The following is an 18238-nucleotide window of genomic DNA, read 5'->3' as shown; positions in this document are numbered from 1 at the left end:
TCAAGAATTTCAGAGCTAGACTGCGACGTTGACAGTCGAGTGTAGACAAATAGCTTTAGTGCATGCTACTACTTAGTGTAGAATAGAACAATGGTTTCAAAGGAAATTTACTCTGTTTTCTAGATATCGCCAAATAAATTATCCAGATAGCATATGGAAACTGTAAGTGGTGACTTGTTAAAAGTCAAGTGGAAAGGCATGGATGCAGCCTTTTGAATGTTAGGTCTGTAAGTGAGCAGGACCATAGTCAGAAGGTTCGCAACATTTAAAGCTGAATTTCCCTTTTTACTCTGGATTGAATTTTGATACTGTGTACATATGATACTCTCAACTATGTCATTTGTGGAAATATTTGCCATACCTCGATATACTATAACATGGTAATGTGATTTCAAGTGTGAGAACGCTCAATGAACAAAAAGCACCTCCCCTGAAATGCGATGCTCTTTACTCTTTGAAACAATGCCACTGAAAGGCAATTCAAACATCTAAGCTTGCCTGGCCCTCAATCTTGTGTGAATAGCGAACCTATCTTCAATAAAACTAAAGGCATGTTTACTGACACAAGAGCCTTGTTTAATGTGGAGCATTGTTAAGTGGCTCGGCATTAAGTAGAATCACAACAACAACAAAGAAGTCTGGAAGGTTTCCAGTTTACACATCTGCCCCTGTATTGTAGACTTTCAGTTGGTGGAAATCAAGGAGGCATAAAGACGACTAAATTCAATTTATTCACAGTGGGTGGACTAAACTCTGCATCTTTATGTGAAAAATATGTAGGAAAAATCCCTCAATTCTGGAAATATGAGAAAAGGAAAAGAAACATCTCTGGCTACCAGCCCAGTTAACTAACAAGTATATGGCCAACCACCCTCTGTGCCAGAGAAGTGCAGCTGGTGGGGTACCACGCGAGGCCAAAGGCAGGTCACAGCTCAGATCCCTGGTTAATGAGGCTGACTGGTCTTCAGCCCTGCCTTCACTCTACACTGAATCCACACCATTAGCGTTTTGTTTGTTTGCTTCCCTTACCTTGCCCATTTGTTTAGCTGGACATGAAGTATTTTTTCTAAGGAATTTATTCTAAAAGGACCAGACATTTTTAAAAGCTATTGTCATACAAACTAACCTTGAATTCACTTGCATTCTCAGTAACCATAGGAGTCTTGTGCCTAAAATAAATGCATTTAAATAAAAATGGCCAATATGAAACAGAAACATCTATCTCAAATTTAACATTGCAGATGAATTTTTTATTTTAAATAATTTTACTGTAGAAAACTTTAAAAAAAATTTAAATGCATCTTAGAACACAAAACAGACTCCATAAGCCTAAGTTCTGGTCCCTATCTGCAAGGCTTCCAATGATAACTCATTTATCTTCCTTGCTTAGTCTCTCATTTATCAAGTTGGTGACATAGCATGTGGGGGTTGGGGGGGGGTGTGGTAAAAATAAAGCTCTTTGAAGGTTAAAGTGTGAAGTATTATTAGCAACATTACATGTTGCTGGAGAAATGATGTTCTGAAGCGTTTATTTCTGTAAATTTTTTAATAGAAAATGGCCTATGGTTATTAGGATGACGCTCAAAGCAGGTAACTTCCTTTCCAGTTCATCTCTAGATTTCCTTTCATAAATGGTATTCTTGCTAATGTTTAATCTATTTAATGTGTCTTTAAAGACTGTCAAAACTCTGACTCACTACTTTTATTGTTGCCTTTAATCTTCTGCAGGAAGAACTTATGACTTTGATTTCACACAAAATAAGCAACACTTTGCCATTATTTTTACTATTCTCTTTTTGTATCTTATTTATGTTGTTTCACTCTGAAGCCTGGTTCCCTTCCCTTCCTCCTAGATGACTTCTGTCCACATAGGCCTCAGGATTTCAAACAGCTGGCATTTCATTACTCCACTGTGATCCTTCACCTTTCCTTTCTCCCATGGAATGTTTAATTTTTCTTTGGCTTTTGATGAGAGATATAATACTTGCTTTAATAAATTTTAGGTTTTCAGGATTTATCTAATATCTATTAGATCATCTAAGTGATTTTTTTCTACATTTTCAAAGCTTCTAACAAAACACATTTTGAATTGACATATTTTCATAGAACTTTTGCAATCTCCAGATAAAAATCAGTGACCCAGAAATTAAGTGGTTGATTACTATTTGCCTGCCTTACATTCTCACTCACTGTAATGCTTCCATTCTGTACTAGAAGACGATGCATTATGTATCTCGACAGTGAAATGTCAGCGGAGTCAATTTAGAAGATTCAGCTCCTCTGCAGAGAGATAATGTAATCTCTGGCCACTAATTTAAACTCATGGAATTCTCTCCACTCGATAAATGATAAGTAAAAACTGTTCAGCCTTACAAATCAAAACCATGCTTGAACTGGAGTCGACTATCCATTTGCCTAATGTGAACAAGGATAATATCTTTAACATTATTAAACGTAGATCTTCAATGAAGGGCAATTCATAAAAAATGAGAGCAGTAACATGGAAAGGGACAAAGGACATTTAGGTACTAAGCAGCAGGTAAAGGTCAGGGACTTCATTCTCTGATAATAGCAGCCTAGTGGTAATTCCTTTGCCAAGAATTCACCTGTCATTTCTTTCATAGCTAAAGTACTGCAGACGTCTTCGATGTGACTGGGGCGTCAAGAACATATCCTTTCTTCAACTGATGTAAAAGAAGGACATTTAAAAATAGTGCTGAAGCAACTGGCTCATTATTTAAAAGAACAAAAAGTTGAATTCATACACAACTAACTCCTAGATTTATTTAATATTTTTCAGTTAATATAAATATATAAAATAGAAATTATAATTTTCAAAATAAAATGATTAAATGACTAGAAAATGTATATTTTCTGTTTCATTGGATGAGGAATTTCTAAGCATAAGTGAGAAATCATATGGACATAAATCAATATATTTATATAAATTATAAATAAAAATTATAAAACTTTTGTATGTTAGAAACAAAAAATTTTAGCAATAACATAGTAAAAAGTCACTTTTAATAGGCATAACATTAAAATGTTAATATCTACAATATATAAAGGGCTTGATAAAATAATTTTTAAATAAATACATTGATATAAACCAAGCAAATGATAGGGCCATTCAAATACAACTGAAACTGAAACATGAGGGGTAGTTCACATTCAGTAATATTCAAAGAAATAAACACTAACAATATTTCTTCTATCAAACTGGTAATGATTGTCTTAAATTATAATACAAAATTTTGCCTCAGGAGTTCAGAAAAGGCACTGATAATGGTGATTTTGATGGGAAATTGGCAACATATAGTTGTTTAACCCAAGGCAAAGAAAATTTAAGTCTTTAACTCATTATTTTTCTTCTGTTTGTCCTAAAAGTAGAGAAAAATTTAGGTATATGGAAGTGGATTACTTTTTTGGAAAAGAGAAAACACGAGCTATTTAAATAAGACAAGGAACAGTAATGACCGACTGTGGCATCAGGAATGGGCAGGTAGGGGACAGAAAAAAATATAGTATTAAAATTGAATGGCAGTGGGAAATGCTCACAATGCAATGGTTAGTGGGGAAAAATGCTGGAACACACATCAAAATATAGTATTGTGCTTATCTATATTTAGAGGGTTGATACTTCTTTATGTGCTCCTATATTTTCAAAACCGTTGATACTACTTTTATAATATAAAGAAAATAAAACACTTAGAAAAATGTAAATATTTGAGGATGTTTTATAAAATATATTAAAAATCCACAGACAAAATACTACCATAAATGTCATGAGGTATTGTCTCTTTTATTTATTCAGATCCCAAAAGTTGAACAGAAGCCTGGGGACTGCCAATAAACTCACTAGTTATAGCAGAAACACCATCCATTTCCAGCACAGTTTTATAAGAAAGTCAGCAGACAACTGAGTCATGACCTCCCCACCAGCACCCAACTGTGAAACAGCTCAGCAAGGAAATGCTCTCCCCTTGGCAGAGGATAACCTGGTGACAGCTCTGTGCCTCAGGAGATCCTGGTCCCTCCCTCAGGCTTTTTTCAGTGGAGGAAAGATTACACACTGTGACCTTCTTGTAAGGAGCAGAGGGTAACCTGCTGGGAAAACTGTTTCAAATCTAGTCTGGATTTTGCCCCTTTCCTCCATTCAGGAAGCAGTAGGGCAGAGTCTGGACTTGGTATAATCAGCCATTTACAAAGATAAATGAAAATACCATTTGAAATATTATGGTTAAGATACTTTTAAGTAAAATTCAATAAATATACTATTTCTGCTCCATTGAAATTCATGGAGCATGGTACCACCATGACTGTATGATATACTGTTAAAAAGTAAATTAAAGTAATGCATAGCATTTTCAGACATATGAAAGGCGTGAATGTAAACATGCATAGTCAAATGTATGTAACTGTCACTGGAAGACTGCCACACAAAGTACCATATTTTTTTTAAAAAAACAGATTAAATTTACTATTGAGGAAAAATCATTATTAAAAACTTTTATTCCACTGAAAAGAAATTATCAAACTTTATTAACTGTAAAATTTAAAATACTGGTTTGGGACATTTAAAAAATAAAATATTGCAATTTATCTAAGAGAAAATCTGCATGTTAAAAACTCAGATAACATTCTTCTAATATTGCTTGGATAAAAAGTAAATGCTTTATATGTTGAAATTCATAAACTTCTATGTCAGATAATATTTCAATACATACTGGTAAAATAGGGCCCTTTAAATAAACATTTAATATAAATATAGATATGCCATAATCTTAGCATTTATGGATGTTAACAATAATGAAGATGCAAATTTTATCAGAGTAATTTGACATAATAAAGAATGAAGTTATTCCCTTGGTATTAAGTATGCTGTGTCATCATTTGGATATAAAAATCCATCCTTGAAGATCTCCGATGAAGAGAATGATATTAACTTTTTAATGTAACAGCGGAACATATCTTTAAACCAATTTCTTACGGTAAAATTTGATTCTTCCATTCCAAGTTTCCTTAGCCTTGGCACTACTGAAACTGGGGCCAGATAATTCTTAACTGTGAGAGACTGAGTGTGGTAGGATTTGGGTACAGTCCCTGACCTCCACCCACTGGCACCCTCTATCCTCTCGCCCAGGCTGTGACAACCAAAAATGTTGCAAATGTCAACATTCTGGAAGCAAAACTTCCTGAGGTTGAGAACCATTGTTCTATATTAAGGTGTAATTGATAAAATATACTGTTTTAAATGTTTATAGATGGATCAAGGAGGCTGGTATTTTAGAGAACATTTGCTCCATTTCCTTATATGACAGAAACTGAGCGTTAGAGAAGTTACAATCTGCTCATAAATCCTCAGCAGTCAAGCCGAGCACATGACCAGTGCCATCTCCTGTTTTATGGTCCTCCCTGAAAGAGAGCATCTGCAATTTTAAACGCATATTTTATACTTGTGAGTAATCCTCTGCTTTGAAATTCATATTCTTATATGTATTTTCTCATTTTATTTTCACAATAACTTTTGAATTTATTTTGTTCATGTTCTAAAATTCTGGCCAAAGGCGCTCAGTAATATGACCAAAGGAATTTGGAATCCTGTGCCCATTCCATTACTCATTACAGCGTCTGTAGTTTAATATTGGGAATTTCAGAACCCTAGATTATCAGTGGTTTTGTTTAGGCACTGAAATGGAAAAAAAGAATCTGCCAATTAACCTTTCTTTCATGACATTCAAATATTATTAACACAGGCTTTCTCAGACTACCCAAACTCATCCCATTTAATTCATATCTTTAGACCTCACAAAATCTGTGATATATTTCAATTGCACATATGTTAAAGCAACTGAACCAGAAAAAAGTCAAAAGATGAATAGAATATTCATATTACTTTTCCCTCTATTGATTTAATTTTAATACGTAAGAGTGAAAATGTACATGTGTCCCAACACTTACCCAACTCTTCATAAAATGTTTCATTTCTTTTTTATATGTACTTGACATGTTTCATTTTATGGTCTAAACTGAATACAATCTGAGCTAAAATTTAGTCATCGTGCTGTGGTATGGGGGGAAATATTGTGATCTTGTTCTTGATCAGAGAATTGTTCTAAAATATAAACAATCTACGAAAAATAAAAATTTGAAAAAACACATACATTATTTTTAATCATTTAATCTGCTTTAAAATATATGTTATTAACACATTTGTATTTGTATTAAACTGGCCTATTCTTATCTCAAAGACAGTACCTTTGGTGTTAGTGAGTATAAGCTGTTATTTTCCTTTTTATCAAATAGTGATGAGAGCACCATATGGCTCTAAGAGTTGCATACATCTCTCACAACCAATACTTGACTTAAGTTTTATGCTATTTCCCTTGAGGTGAGCTTTTTCTTGATGACTATGACTTACCTCCTCTCGGTGTTCATCTCCTGAGCGCTGGATATACCACTTAATGGATGCTTGTTGGGATTTAGGTATACATTCCAGAAAGGTTGAATTAAATTCAATGCCAAAAATCACCTTTTCATCAGCAGCTTCATGAGTAATGCCTGGAAAGCAAACATGGAATAGGAGATTAACCTTGACCTGATTTTAAAAGCAATGGGAAAATAGACTGATTTAGAACAGATGCCATGTGGGAAAGACTCATAGACATTATTAAAGAGAAAGGAAGTTCATGTTAAAATGTTGTTACCTAAGAGTCAAATATTATCTAATAGGTTGATTTTTAAAACTCTATCCCTGCCTTGAAATGTTCACTCTTTTGTCAATATATCAACTATTTGCAATTGTCTTTTTAAAATAAAAATTCACAAGATCTAACTATAAACACTGAGTCTCTTTCTCTGAGGTGAACTGAATAAACCATTAACATCTTTTAATGCTTTAACACCTTTTAATTTGTATAAAATATAACCAGTTTTGTAGATAGTTCTGGAAGAGCAATTTATTTCATCTTTAAAGAGAAATTCTATCACAAATTGGTCCACAGAGCTGACCATATAACATTAAGATATTTGATGTCAGAAAAGTAAGCATACTGTGGTCTATAGCTGATGAAATTCTATAATGATGGTGATAACCTAGATTTTCTAATGCTCAGAATCAGAATCTTATCTCTATTATCTGCCAAAATAAAGGGTGGAACAAAAGTAGGTTTATAGTTGTGAATACCTGAAACAGCTTATTCTTGTATTGTTTTCCATACAAACAACTGTAAACCTACTTTACCCCACCTGTATGTTCTCTTTTGTTCAAAGAGAGATACTTTAGCCCAACATTCATTTGCTATAAGATATTAAATGGGATGCTAAAGGAGCAGTGTCTTAGACACCTTTTACTTTTAAATCAACTGCACCATCTGAAATACATTCCATCCATTGTAGCCAAAGGCTGTGTCCCATGTGTGATCTAAGATCTGTAGCTCAAATTTGATCAGATAAAAAATGACAGCTGTTCAGCCTGGCCCAAACATGTACTTTTTCATCGTCTACTCAGATGTCTCAATTCTGCAGATGGGCAAAAACCAGAGTAAGGCTTAAGGGACCTGAGTGAATCCTAAATCTAAGCACACAAAATTATCAGTGAATGGCATGAATGCACACACATCCATTGGTTGGGCTTCTTTTCAAGAAACTTCTTTTGAACTTACTTGTGTTCTACCAGCAATGGTTAAGTGAAGCATGCTGACACCATTATGATCTGTCTATAATCTAACCTTCAAAATGTGTGGATTCCATTTGAAATCTGTAATCTATCCACTACCTCTGCCAATTCAACAGATTTTAACTACAATTTTCACAGTTAATAAATTCCTAATGCACAGAAATATCACCAGTGCAGATCTGGGAGACAGAGATATGCATCATTTCATAGAAACAGATACTGTCTTCCTGAGCAAAGGGAGTTCATGAACAAAGCAGGGAGGACGCAGGTTGATCACTAGGTGATAGGCAAGGGCTTGGGAGAAACTCAGTTAGACTGATTCAACCAAAGACCTGGTCAATTTAGTCAAAGATAAATTAGTGAAATAATAGACTGCATGAAATCCTTTTTCAAATCAGTAAAAACAGTGACCCTTTGACACACGGTCATCACTTTGACTGGAAATTATTTTATTATCGCTTCCTATAATGTTTGTTTTATTTATGAGCTTTAAATTTCTTATTTTTAAATTTAAAAATATGCATGTGTAGGTATATATACATGTATATATGCATGTATAATATATGCATACTTACATATTATACTATATTCTATTCCTATCAATTTTAAAGGTGCGAAAGTTGTTTACAATAATGTTTTAAAATAGCAAAATATCTCCTCATTAAGTGTAAAATAATTTTGAAGATAATATTTGAATCTTCCAGATTGTAGTCAACAATATTCTTCATCATTACATATCTGGAATATTTCTTTGTAACAAATATATGAGATGCCACTGAGGCCATGTATTAATCACTTCAGTAAGATTAAATTGTCACCATTACTAAATATAGTTTATCTACCACATTACTGATTTTGTATCATTAATAACCATGTAGTATCACAGAATACAACAAAGTAATAAACAAGGAAGGAAGGAAACATTTATTTGCTAGTTATTCAAGACTTAAATAATGTACAACACATATATGTATGATGAATTATAAGCAAGTTATCTCCTTTACAGCTGTTATTCAAATCTGACTCCTTCTCTCCCTTAAGATAGAAAATGTTTTAATTTTTAAATACTCTCATAATCTCTATTTCTCACAATTGATTCTCTGCTTCTATATAGCTATCAATTACTTTTATGTTTAAAAACAACTTTTCATAGAAACATTAAATATCCTTATGACCTACAGGGTAAACATAAACTCCATAAAGTAATATAGGGATCTTCACAAACTAACCACACACCTATGTGAGCTCTTTTTTATTTTAATTATCATTACTTCATCTGCTTTATAAAATTTGATTCTCTTCTTATAATAAAGCTCAAATGTTATCCATCTGAGTATTCTTCTCTTTACCCATGCATTATACATTCTTTTTTTAAAGAGAGAGGAAGGGAGGGAGGGATTAAGAGAGAGAGAGAGAGAGAGAAGAAGAAAGAGAGAAAGAAAGAGAGAAGGATCGATTGGCCACCTCCCATATACACCCCAACATGGGACTGAACCCAAAACCTAGGTATGTGCCCTGACCAGAATCAAACCCACAGCCTTTTGGAGTACAGGATAATGTTCCAACAAACTGAGCCACCCAGCCTGGGCACAGACATTCTTGAGTGCTTTTCATACTGACATTGCTTTAGGTTCTGGGGATATACTGTTGACTATGACAGGCAAATTCACTACATTCACAAAACTTATATTTTAGTCACAGAGAAAAAGTAATCGAGTGAATAAACAAACAGTATCTGGCAAGGTTATGCAGTGTAAATGAAAAAAAAAGCACATTAGGGAATAAAGGGTAAAATAGGGGGAAGGGTATTTCAGATTGGATGGTCAGGAAGTGCGCCTCTGAGAAATTAACCTTTAAAAGCATAGAATTAAATGACGTGACAATGGAGCTATGTGGATACTAGAAGAGAAGAGTTGCTCAGGTACAGATGAAACAAATGCAAACAGAACTGAGGTCGTTACCAGACTGGTGCTTTTGAAACAGAGAAAGCCTGCGAGCAAGACAAACAACAGTGATGTGAGACGGGGTCAGGGAATGTATCAAGAAGCAGATCAAGTGGAGTCTCATAGGCCGTGGTAAAGGCTGTGAATCTTTTATTAATTATTCTAAGAACCTAGTGAAAAAGTGTGAGTAAGGGAATAATAAGATCTGACTGAAGTTTTTAGAAAGGTCACTCTGGTTACTGAGTGGAATGCAGACTGAGGGAGGCAGCAGGCATGCAACAGGGGGACCAGGTGAGCAGATATAGGGGGTGATGGCACATTCGGTTAGGCTGGCATTGACGGAGGTGACAAGTTGTCACCACAGAGCCAAATGGCCTTACTGTGAGGTTGGTGAGAGGATGTGAAAGAAAGGGAAAAATAAAGAGATGGCTCCTAGTTGCTTTTTTGACCTAAGCAGTTGGGTGAATAGTGGTGCTATTTATTAATATGAGAAATTCTGCATAACAGCTAAAGTTTGGAGGAGGTAACAGGAATTCTCTGGCAGATATAATTGCAGATGCTTTTTAGACATCTAAGAACATCTAAGATGGGTTTTTGAGTGGGTATGTGAGCATACAAGTCTTGCACATGGGGAAACTTCAGAACTGGACTATGATTTTAGGAGTCTGGTAGAATCAAGACTGATGGTAGGAGGTCGTGAAGAGGCAGAGTCTGGATGTTTTGATGGTGGGTGAAAAAGAAACTTAAGAATACCCAGAAGGAGAAACCTGTAAGGGAAGAGGAGAATGAGACCGATGTGGTACCATGAACTTAGGCTGGGACACCCTCTCTGAAAATAAAAAGCCCTGATTTGTAGTGTTTGTTGGTTGTCCTGGTGTAAAACTGCCCACCAAAGCTGTTTCAAACTCCCAATGGTTTAAAGCCAGCTCACAAATTTCCTAAATCATCAGCGATCAGTTCTCATGTGGCCATAAGAACTGGCTCCAGCACATTACTGCATGGAAGTCAAGTAATGAAAATGTTTCAAGGAAAAAAGAGTGAGAGAATAAGTAAAAATAGGAACTGAAAATTGGCCATTGGATTTGGCAAGGAAGCAATTGCTGGCTATCTTGATAACAAATGGACTGGGTCAAGTGATGATGATGATTAGAAAAGCCTGTGTGCAGTGGGTTATAGCAAAAATGGGACAATATGTGATATGGTGAAGTGGAGTCAGAAACTGTAAGTGCCTTAGGCAGGAACTGTGTTTTATATCTCCTCATAACATTTATCATTACCTGACATGGCACACGTTTTACTCGTTTTTATGTTTATTGCCTGTTCCCTCCCCTAATACACACTTGAATATGAGTTCCATGAATGCAGATTTTTTTTTAATTAAATTTATTCGGATTACATTGGTTAATAAAATTACATAGATTTCAAGTGTACAATTCTACAATACATCCTCTGTATATTGCACAATATGCAGATTACTTTCTTTTTTGTTTATTGATATATTTTCTTCAACACCTATAATATGATAAATCTCATATGCACATGGGGGGCTGTACACTGAGCACAGAGTGATGATTTTTAAATAAAACATTGGACATAACAGTGAGTCACGTACATACCAGAATAAGTCAAAATATGATTCTAGGCCAGAGCTTATTTTTCAAGAATGAAATTATGAATCATAAATAGTTATCTTATTTTTAAATTATGAAGACACTGTTGAATCATAAATGATGGACTGTAATATACGGGTTGTTTATTCAGTTACAGGGCAATGACTAACACTGAGGAAGGAGAGGCGGTTCTCTCCCCCCTCCAGCAGTGTCTGTAAGCACGAGCGTACGCACATGCGCTGGTGTCTTCTGACAGCAAAGCTTGACAGTAGGAAGTAACTGCAGCTCTAGAATATATAATCATATAGATTTTTTTCTTTTTGCACACTTACTCAATAAACCCCCTCTCTATTCTCTACTCTGCATTTTCCATACTGAGATTTTCAAATTTTTATGAAATTTCCTCTGAACTATACCACCTCCACTGATGTCTTTTACTAAATTTCCTGACCACTAATTGTGCCTTATGGCATCTCCCCAAACGGCTGTAAGCTCTCTAAGGAGTTTCTTTGTCCCAAAGTATACATGAGACAATCATATGCACATGCAAGTCACTAATAAATATTCACTGATTGAATGGAGACCTGAATTAATAATTGAATAGAAATAACACATAAGCTACCTAAAACTTCTTTCGAATAAGTGCCTAGCCTATACTTCTATCAGACTTTTCTGGGAATCTTGAGTTTCCTCTAAATGTCCATATGTTTTGGACTATATCCTGCTTTATCTCTAATAGCAGTTTTCAAACTTTACAACGATAGATAAGGGAGTAAAAAAGGGAAAAAAAGTATAGGAATTTTAAAAGGCATAAAACAGTGATAGAACAAAGGATTATTCACTTAGGCACATGGACAGGGTGTTGATTTATAAAATCTCCTGTTGCGTTTCCAGGATATAGGCATTACATAAAATGAGATTTTCCTATATAATAGAAGTTTTAAGTCATATAATGGAAAGACACACAAAGACTAGGCTTACAATTTTAAATGAGAGAAAAGAATATTAAATCTATACTTACTGTCTTCTATGTCCCAGCACTGGGTGATTGGGTCACCATACTTAACATCTTGGCGTCTAGCTCGCCTAAGGAAAAGGGATTAAACTGTTTGGAACTTCAAGCATGGTAAGTGGAATGTACAAACTTTACAACTAACACTAACAACTGAGGCAGAAGCAGAACTATACTTACCTACTGCTCCACTTAAATACAGGTCAATATTCCAATCACTCTACCATTATATCAAATATTAGTAGTAGTAAAGTCCTAATTGGATGAATTCTATTTGGGCAACAAGATGATCTGAATTTTATTTAACTGCTACAGCATTCTTTTTCTCTGACTTTGACAGCAGAACAGGTTGACTATAAATATAGCCCAGCTTTTATATACATCAAATGGGAGTAACCATCCCTACCCTCATTTTTAAGTCAGTCATACGAAAAGTAATAAGATATAAAAGAACCTTAGTTAGTGGGTACGAAAGTATACACAAATATAAAATATCATATGAAGATTCAATGTTATATAGATTTGATTAGGCAACAAGTTAAATACTGTTACTTGAAATAGAAGTACAAATTTGATATGGTGTAAACGGCTAGATGCTATTTGTATCTGCTCATACATACTTCATATTTTTTTCTGATTGTAGTGATAATAATAATAAATAATGGTTTTATGTATTATAGTCATACTTTTTCCTTAAGAGAAAATAGTAACTATTACATAAAAAATTGCTACGTCTAAGTTAAACAAGTATTTAATAATTATAATATATCTTCACTTGCTTTGGCTATTTTATAGTGCCACTTCAGAGATCATACAAGTCACAGAAAACCTGCAATATCTAGCAGGAGTGTTCAACCTTTTGGCATCTGGCCACACTGGAAGAAGAAGAGTTATCTTGGGTCACACATCAAATACAAAACACTAACAAAAACTGAGGAGCAAAAAAAAAAAAGGTTTTAAGTAAATTTATAATTTTGTGTTGGGCTGCATTCATAACCATCCCTGGCTGCATGTGACCCACGGGCCACAGAGCATTCCTGATAGAGTGTCCTTAAGGGCAGTGTTGACCAGATGACAACCCTTTACAAGATTCATCTATCATGCACCTTTTTGGTTCACACGGACATTATGCTGGTAAGGGGAAACGTTACAGTGGCATGTCTGCAAGATCACAGATACAGTCTTGGGAAGTACAAGAAAAACTTATGATGGTATAAGGTGCATAGGTCAAGAATGTTTTTAAATCTTGACTTCTTAAGGAACAGGATCAATTAATCAAACTTAAGGTTCATTACCAACTAATGACCATTCTTGTTTTTCAGCTTTTAGAAAAGAAAGTCATTCCCCAAATACTCACTGAGATGAGTATACTCTTGAACAAAAAAATGTTGGTGACTTTTTACTTGCAACTTGTAATAATCCACACTCACACTTAGTTCAGAGATTTCAAGGACTATAAAATGTCTCCTAATTTTAAGCAGAATCTGTTGCTGCACTACACATTCAAGCTGTGATTCCTAAAATTTGCAATTTGACAAATCAGTAAAATTTCGAAAGAAAAAGTGCATATGCTCACCTGTTATATTATTCTGTTAATAAAGACATAACAATTTAAATAATACCATATGCAAATTGCCCATTTTTTACCTAGAGGAAAATGTACTTAGACAATATTTAGGAAATGGTGTTATTACTATATTCCACATTTAAAAAAGAATTACATCATAATACATTTAGCCAACATCAGTCATCTTGATGGGCAGTCAAGTTGTTCCATTATTTCATTGCTACTGAAAACAATGCTGAAATGAACCTCTTTGAACATGTAACTAACTTTGTGGTCCGTTTGCCCATATGTGTGGCATAAATCCCCAGCTAGATTATTGACTCAAAATAGTGATGTTTCTAAGACACATAAAGCAGTGAACTACAAATAACAGGGCACAATTTGATGTTTAAGTTTATCAGAGTTGCAGAAATTGGCTGAGTTACTTATTACTCTTAAAGTAAAATTGTACCAACTCACTGGATGTGCCTGGACTGTATATAACCCACACTTTTACAAACATACATGTCTACACATGATATGCAAAACAATGAGTACCTACATATTTAGAAATAAGAAGGAGTAAAGGGAGGGATGTAGTAAGAGTAAAGTGATAAAGAAAAACAAACTTTAATGGTGTTTAACATTGGTAAAGGAAAAGAATATAAACAATTTATCAGAATTTTATGAAGTTCCACATTTCAGATTTTAGAACGTTCTCTATTCTTCTTCAAAATTTAGTGTTATGCAAAACTATAAAATAATATTTTAATTTTAATGTTCCTACTATAGACCATGTTTTCTATATAATATTTTCTCTTTAATTTAAACTCTACAACAAGGTATTTGTGTGAAATATTCATTGTGCAGCAAGAAGGTGTCATTAACTCCATGTGCCTCCTACCTTTTGGAAGTGGGCGTATACCGAGAGCAGGCAGTTCCGTCCCAGGCACAGTAGGGGTCTCTGGCAAGACAACAGTCCGCACAAGCTTTCCCATAAGTGTCACACCTGTGCAATGAGAGCTGAACCAATCCATCTTGGGAACCAATGTACAATTGTTGCTGCGAAGCAGGCAAAACAAATGAATTAGCAGCATCTTTCAAACTAGTCTTAAGAACTTCCCTTTCTTGAATACCACATCACAGATCTAAATCTGTCTCCTCGGGTGTCCTGCCCATAATAAACAGTTGTACAGACACATAATAAAGATTAAGATAAGTCAATCACTTCTATCCTGGCAGGAGGGTGGTTTGAGGACCTTGATACTGAAAGGGACAGAATTCTATAGGGTTAGAGTAACCTTGGCAGTAATTTAAGAAGGTCAAAAAGCAGCTGCTAGACTGAGGAATTAAGATGTCAAATTCCTTCTCAATAGTAGAAAATATTCTTTGGTAAATTATATCAAGCCCACATGCTACAAGCAATACTGATAGCCCACCTGACACAGTTTCTTGCGTAAGAGATGACTGAAAAGAGATGTATAAAACTTTCCTGTGGTTTTAACTAACTATCGTTTGCTAATGAAGTGGATACTGATGATCCCTGAAGGAAAACGGGTTATGAATGGGAGAGAAGGTATTTGGTATCACTGTGAAGTAAGTATTAAGGAGACTTGAAGAATGCCATATCACAAACGAAAGGCTTCAGGACACTGAAAAACCCAGCAAATAAAATTGTATTTTGAGAATAAGTCCTGAAAACAATGTCCTGCTCCCTACATGTATCCATTTGAGTGTAAGTGGTGGTGGTGAGGGAGTGGGGAATGGGCGGTGGGTGGTACAAGTGAGTAAGCTGTAGCATGTGCCTTTTAAAACACATGGTCAACTGTGGACCATGTGGAACTTTATATGCAGGGAAAAAATCTGAGAAAATAGATATTGGCACAAATAATATACATGTACTCAACCTACAGAAATCTGTCTTATACCTCTACCACCCCTTAAATTGTCAACTGAGACTTCCTGATGGCTAACTACAATGTATATTTTTTAGTATTTGTTTTACTTCAATTTTCTATAGTATTTGACACGAAGGCCTTAAAACCCTTTTTACTTTCTCTGGTTCTTCCTCTTTATTTCTGCCTGACTTCTATTTCCTTTGAGGATTTCTTCCTTTGTATTAAATGTTGAGTCTCTTTTCTATTCTCATTTATTTACCATTCTTATTGCAAAGATTCAGAGGTATCTTGAAAGCCACAAAAATGTGAACACACTGATTCCCCTACATCAACTCCTGCTAAGCCACCTTGACAAGAGGTGCCATCCTAGCCACCCAAGACACACACCTGGGAGTTGTCTTTGAGCCTTCTTTCTTTCTCCTTCAGTCTGTTACCTTATCTTTCCTGCTCTCTCACAGAGAACTCCTAATCCATTTGCTCTCCCTCTCCACTGCCACTGTCCTTGTTTCAGGCCTTATCATTTCTTTCCTGGATTACTTGTAAGTGGCCTATTATTTCCTCAGGCTTCAACCTTGTTTTCCAACAATCCCCCATCTCTACCCAAGACTCAATCCATCTTTGGCACTTCCACATCAGACGGATCTTTCTAAAAGGAAAATCTTATCACCACACCCTCTTGGTTAAATATTTCAGTTGTCCTTGGATAAAACTGTTAAACTTCTTAGCAGGACAGATAAAGATGTACCTAATCCTGCTCTGTCATATTTCCCCAGATTCCTTTCTAGCTTCTTCTCCCCGGAGCACACATATGCCCTTCGTTCTCATTGCACAAAACTTACTAAAATAAACTATGGTCTCTCACTCTTCACATTTTTTTAAGTGTTTTCCTCTTTTACTTGGCATATGATTCCCCATCTTATCTCCCTGTATATTTATCCAGTTAACTGCAACATCCTTGATGTTGCTCAGGTTACATATCTCTGTTTTTAGCTATCTTCCCTTGTACCCCTGGCTTCCTTTTAGATTAGTTCATCTCTTCTGTCTCCCTAGTATATGCTTCCATTGTTCTCTGAATTGTTAGCAGCTCCTTTGTCTCCTAGCTCCATCATGAGCTTCCAGAGACTAAGGGCCTAGTCATTTGGACATTTCTGTACCCTCCAAGGACAGCAGTAGGTCTTCAAACAAAATACTGAATGAATGAACAAATTAATTAAAAATATTGAAAAGAAACCCATTTAGATCTTTTCTCTAATAATCCTGTACCATACTAGGCATAGTAGTCTAAAACAATTTTAAAAACACCTTAATGTTGAACATTATCACGTGTTTTTTTAAACTTTAGGGGTACATTTGGACATGGGAATACAAGTCTTAATCTTTTGAATCAATTGGGACTTGTAGTATCATACCTAAGAACTGGGAAATCATATTAAATATTATTGTTATTATTATTAGCTACCATTTACTTCACACAACGTACCACCTCTAAGTCTGAAATTTTGCATGCGGCATCCTATTTATTAGGAAGTGGAATTTTTTTTTTTTTTAACTTTGCTGTTGAGGAAATTCATTCTGGGAGTCAGACTGGAGGTTAACTTTTGGGCTATTTGCCACCACAGTTCACAGTCTCACTCTTGGACTCCCTGATTAAAAACCATTTTTAATGATTAAAGCTGGTATTCTACATAAATTACTTTACGGCCTTGACAGAAAGACATCCTCACGAGACTAGAAAAGTGAGCTCAATTTTCAAGAGCCAAGGGAAGAGGTAATATATTATTCAATTAATGAAATTTGGTTTCATTTCTCCTAAGGCAAGGCTCAAACTATAGTCTTTTATCAGTTATAAAATAAACACATATTCTAAAGCTTTTTCTATTATTTATAATTTAACTTTCAACTTCAATAGTTTTCCCTAAAAATGAACTTTGATTCAATTATCCTGTTGTCTTGTGGTTAATTTTTACACAAAAAATTAGAACGTACCTGCTTCAAAGACAACTCCATGTTGAGGATGATTGATGAGTGCTGAAAAAACATGTTAAATGTTAATCATCATTAACAGTCTTTTATAGTAGCCAGTATGTTGTTTTATCTTGTACCAAAGATCAATGAAATAATCTTCAAAGCTCTGTTATACAGGGGAGGAAAGGATCTTAATGTTTGCTATTTTCTCTCAAGGGGTAGTGATTCTACCCTAACAGAAATTATCGAAACAGTTATTTTAAAGTATCTTATTAAAGAAAAATCACCTAACTCTATGAGAAACACTCTGTTGAAAATTGTTCCCAGTTATCCACAAGGTTTCTCCTTCTTCTAAATCTGCTTATCTTAACTGCTTCCATATAATTCAAACTAGTGTTGACAAGAACATCTCCACAATTATTTATTACTTTTTTCTGCTCTTACTTAGATCAGTAGTTGAAAAACCTGTTCAAGTAGCAGGGTTCTGAAGAGTTATAGTGCTCCTGCTGGATGACCACATTCTTTATGGAGCACTGCAAGATACTGATACATGTGCTTTCTTGATATAAACTAGGGCCAGTTTTAT

General features: G+C 34.9%; 1 protein-coding gene across 2 annotated transcripts in view; it reads right to left on the bottom strand.

Annotated features, from left to right (window-relative positions):
- SEMA3D (semaphorin 3D) overlaps nucleotides 1-18238 on the bottom strand; it is a 196191-nt gene that overhangs the window by 4008 nt on the left and 173945 nt on the right. Inside the window, exons 14-18 of one of the 2 annotated variants that reach the window (XM_054564633.1) lie at nucleotides 17674-17715; nucleotides 14694-14851; nucleotides 12253-12317; nucleotides 6422-6561; nucleotides 2607-2684 (exon numbers count right to left, since the gene is read on the bottom strand). In XM_054564633.1, the coding sequence (XP_054420608.1) occupies nucleotides 2625-2684; nucleotides 6422-6561; nucleotides 12253-12317; nucleotides 14694-14851; nucleotides 17674-17715 (465 nt within the window). In that variant the 3' untranslated portion in view covers nucleotides 2607-2624. The remainder of the gene's footprint in view (nucleotides 1-2606; nucleotides 2685-6421; nucleotides 6562-12252; nucleotides 12318-14693; nucleotides 14852-17673; nucleotides 17716-18238) is intronic. The other variant, XM_054564632.1, reaches the window with a different exon arrangement.

The sequence above is a fragment of the Pteronotus mesoamericanus genome, unplaced genomic scaffold (genome assembly GCF_021234165.1).
Source record: "Pteronotus mesoamericanus isolate MK-2021 breed Mesoamerican mustached bat unplaced genomic scaffold, CSHL_Meso_final scaffold_85, whole genome shotgun sequence".
NCBI classification, from domain to species: domain Eukaryota; kingdom Metazoa; phylum Chordata; class Mammalia; order Chiroptera; family Mormoopidae; genus Pteronotus; species Pteronotus mesoamericanus.
The sequence above is the reverse complement of the archived record's forward strand: the minus strand, read 5'-3'. Positions and strand labels throughout refer to the sequence as shown.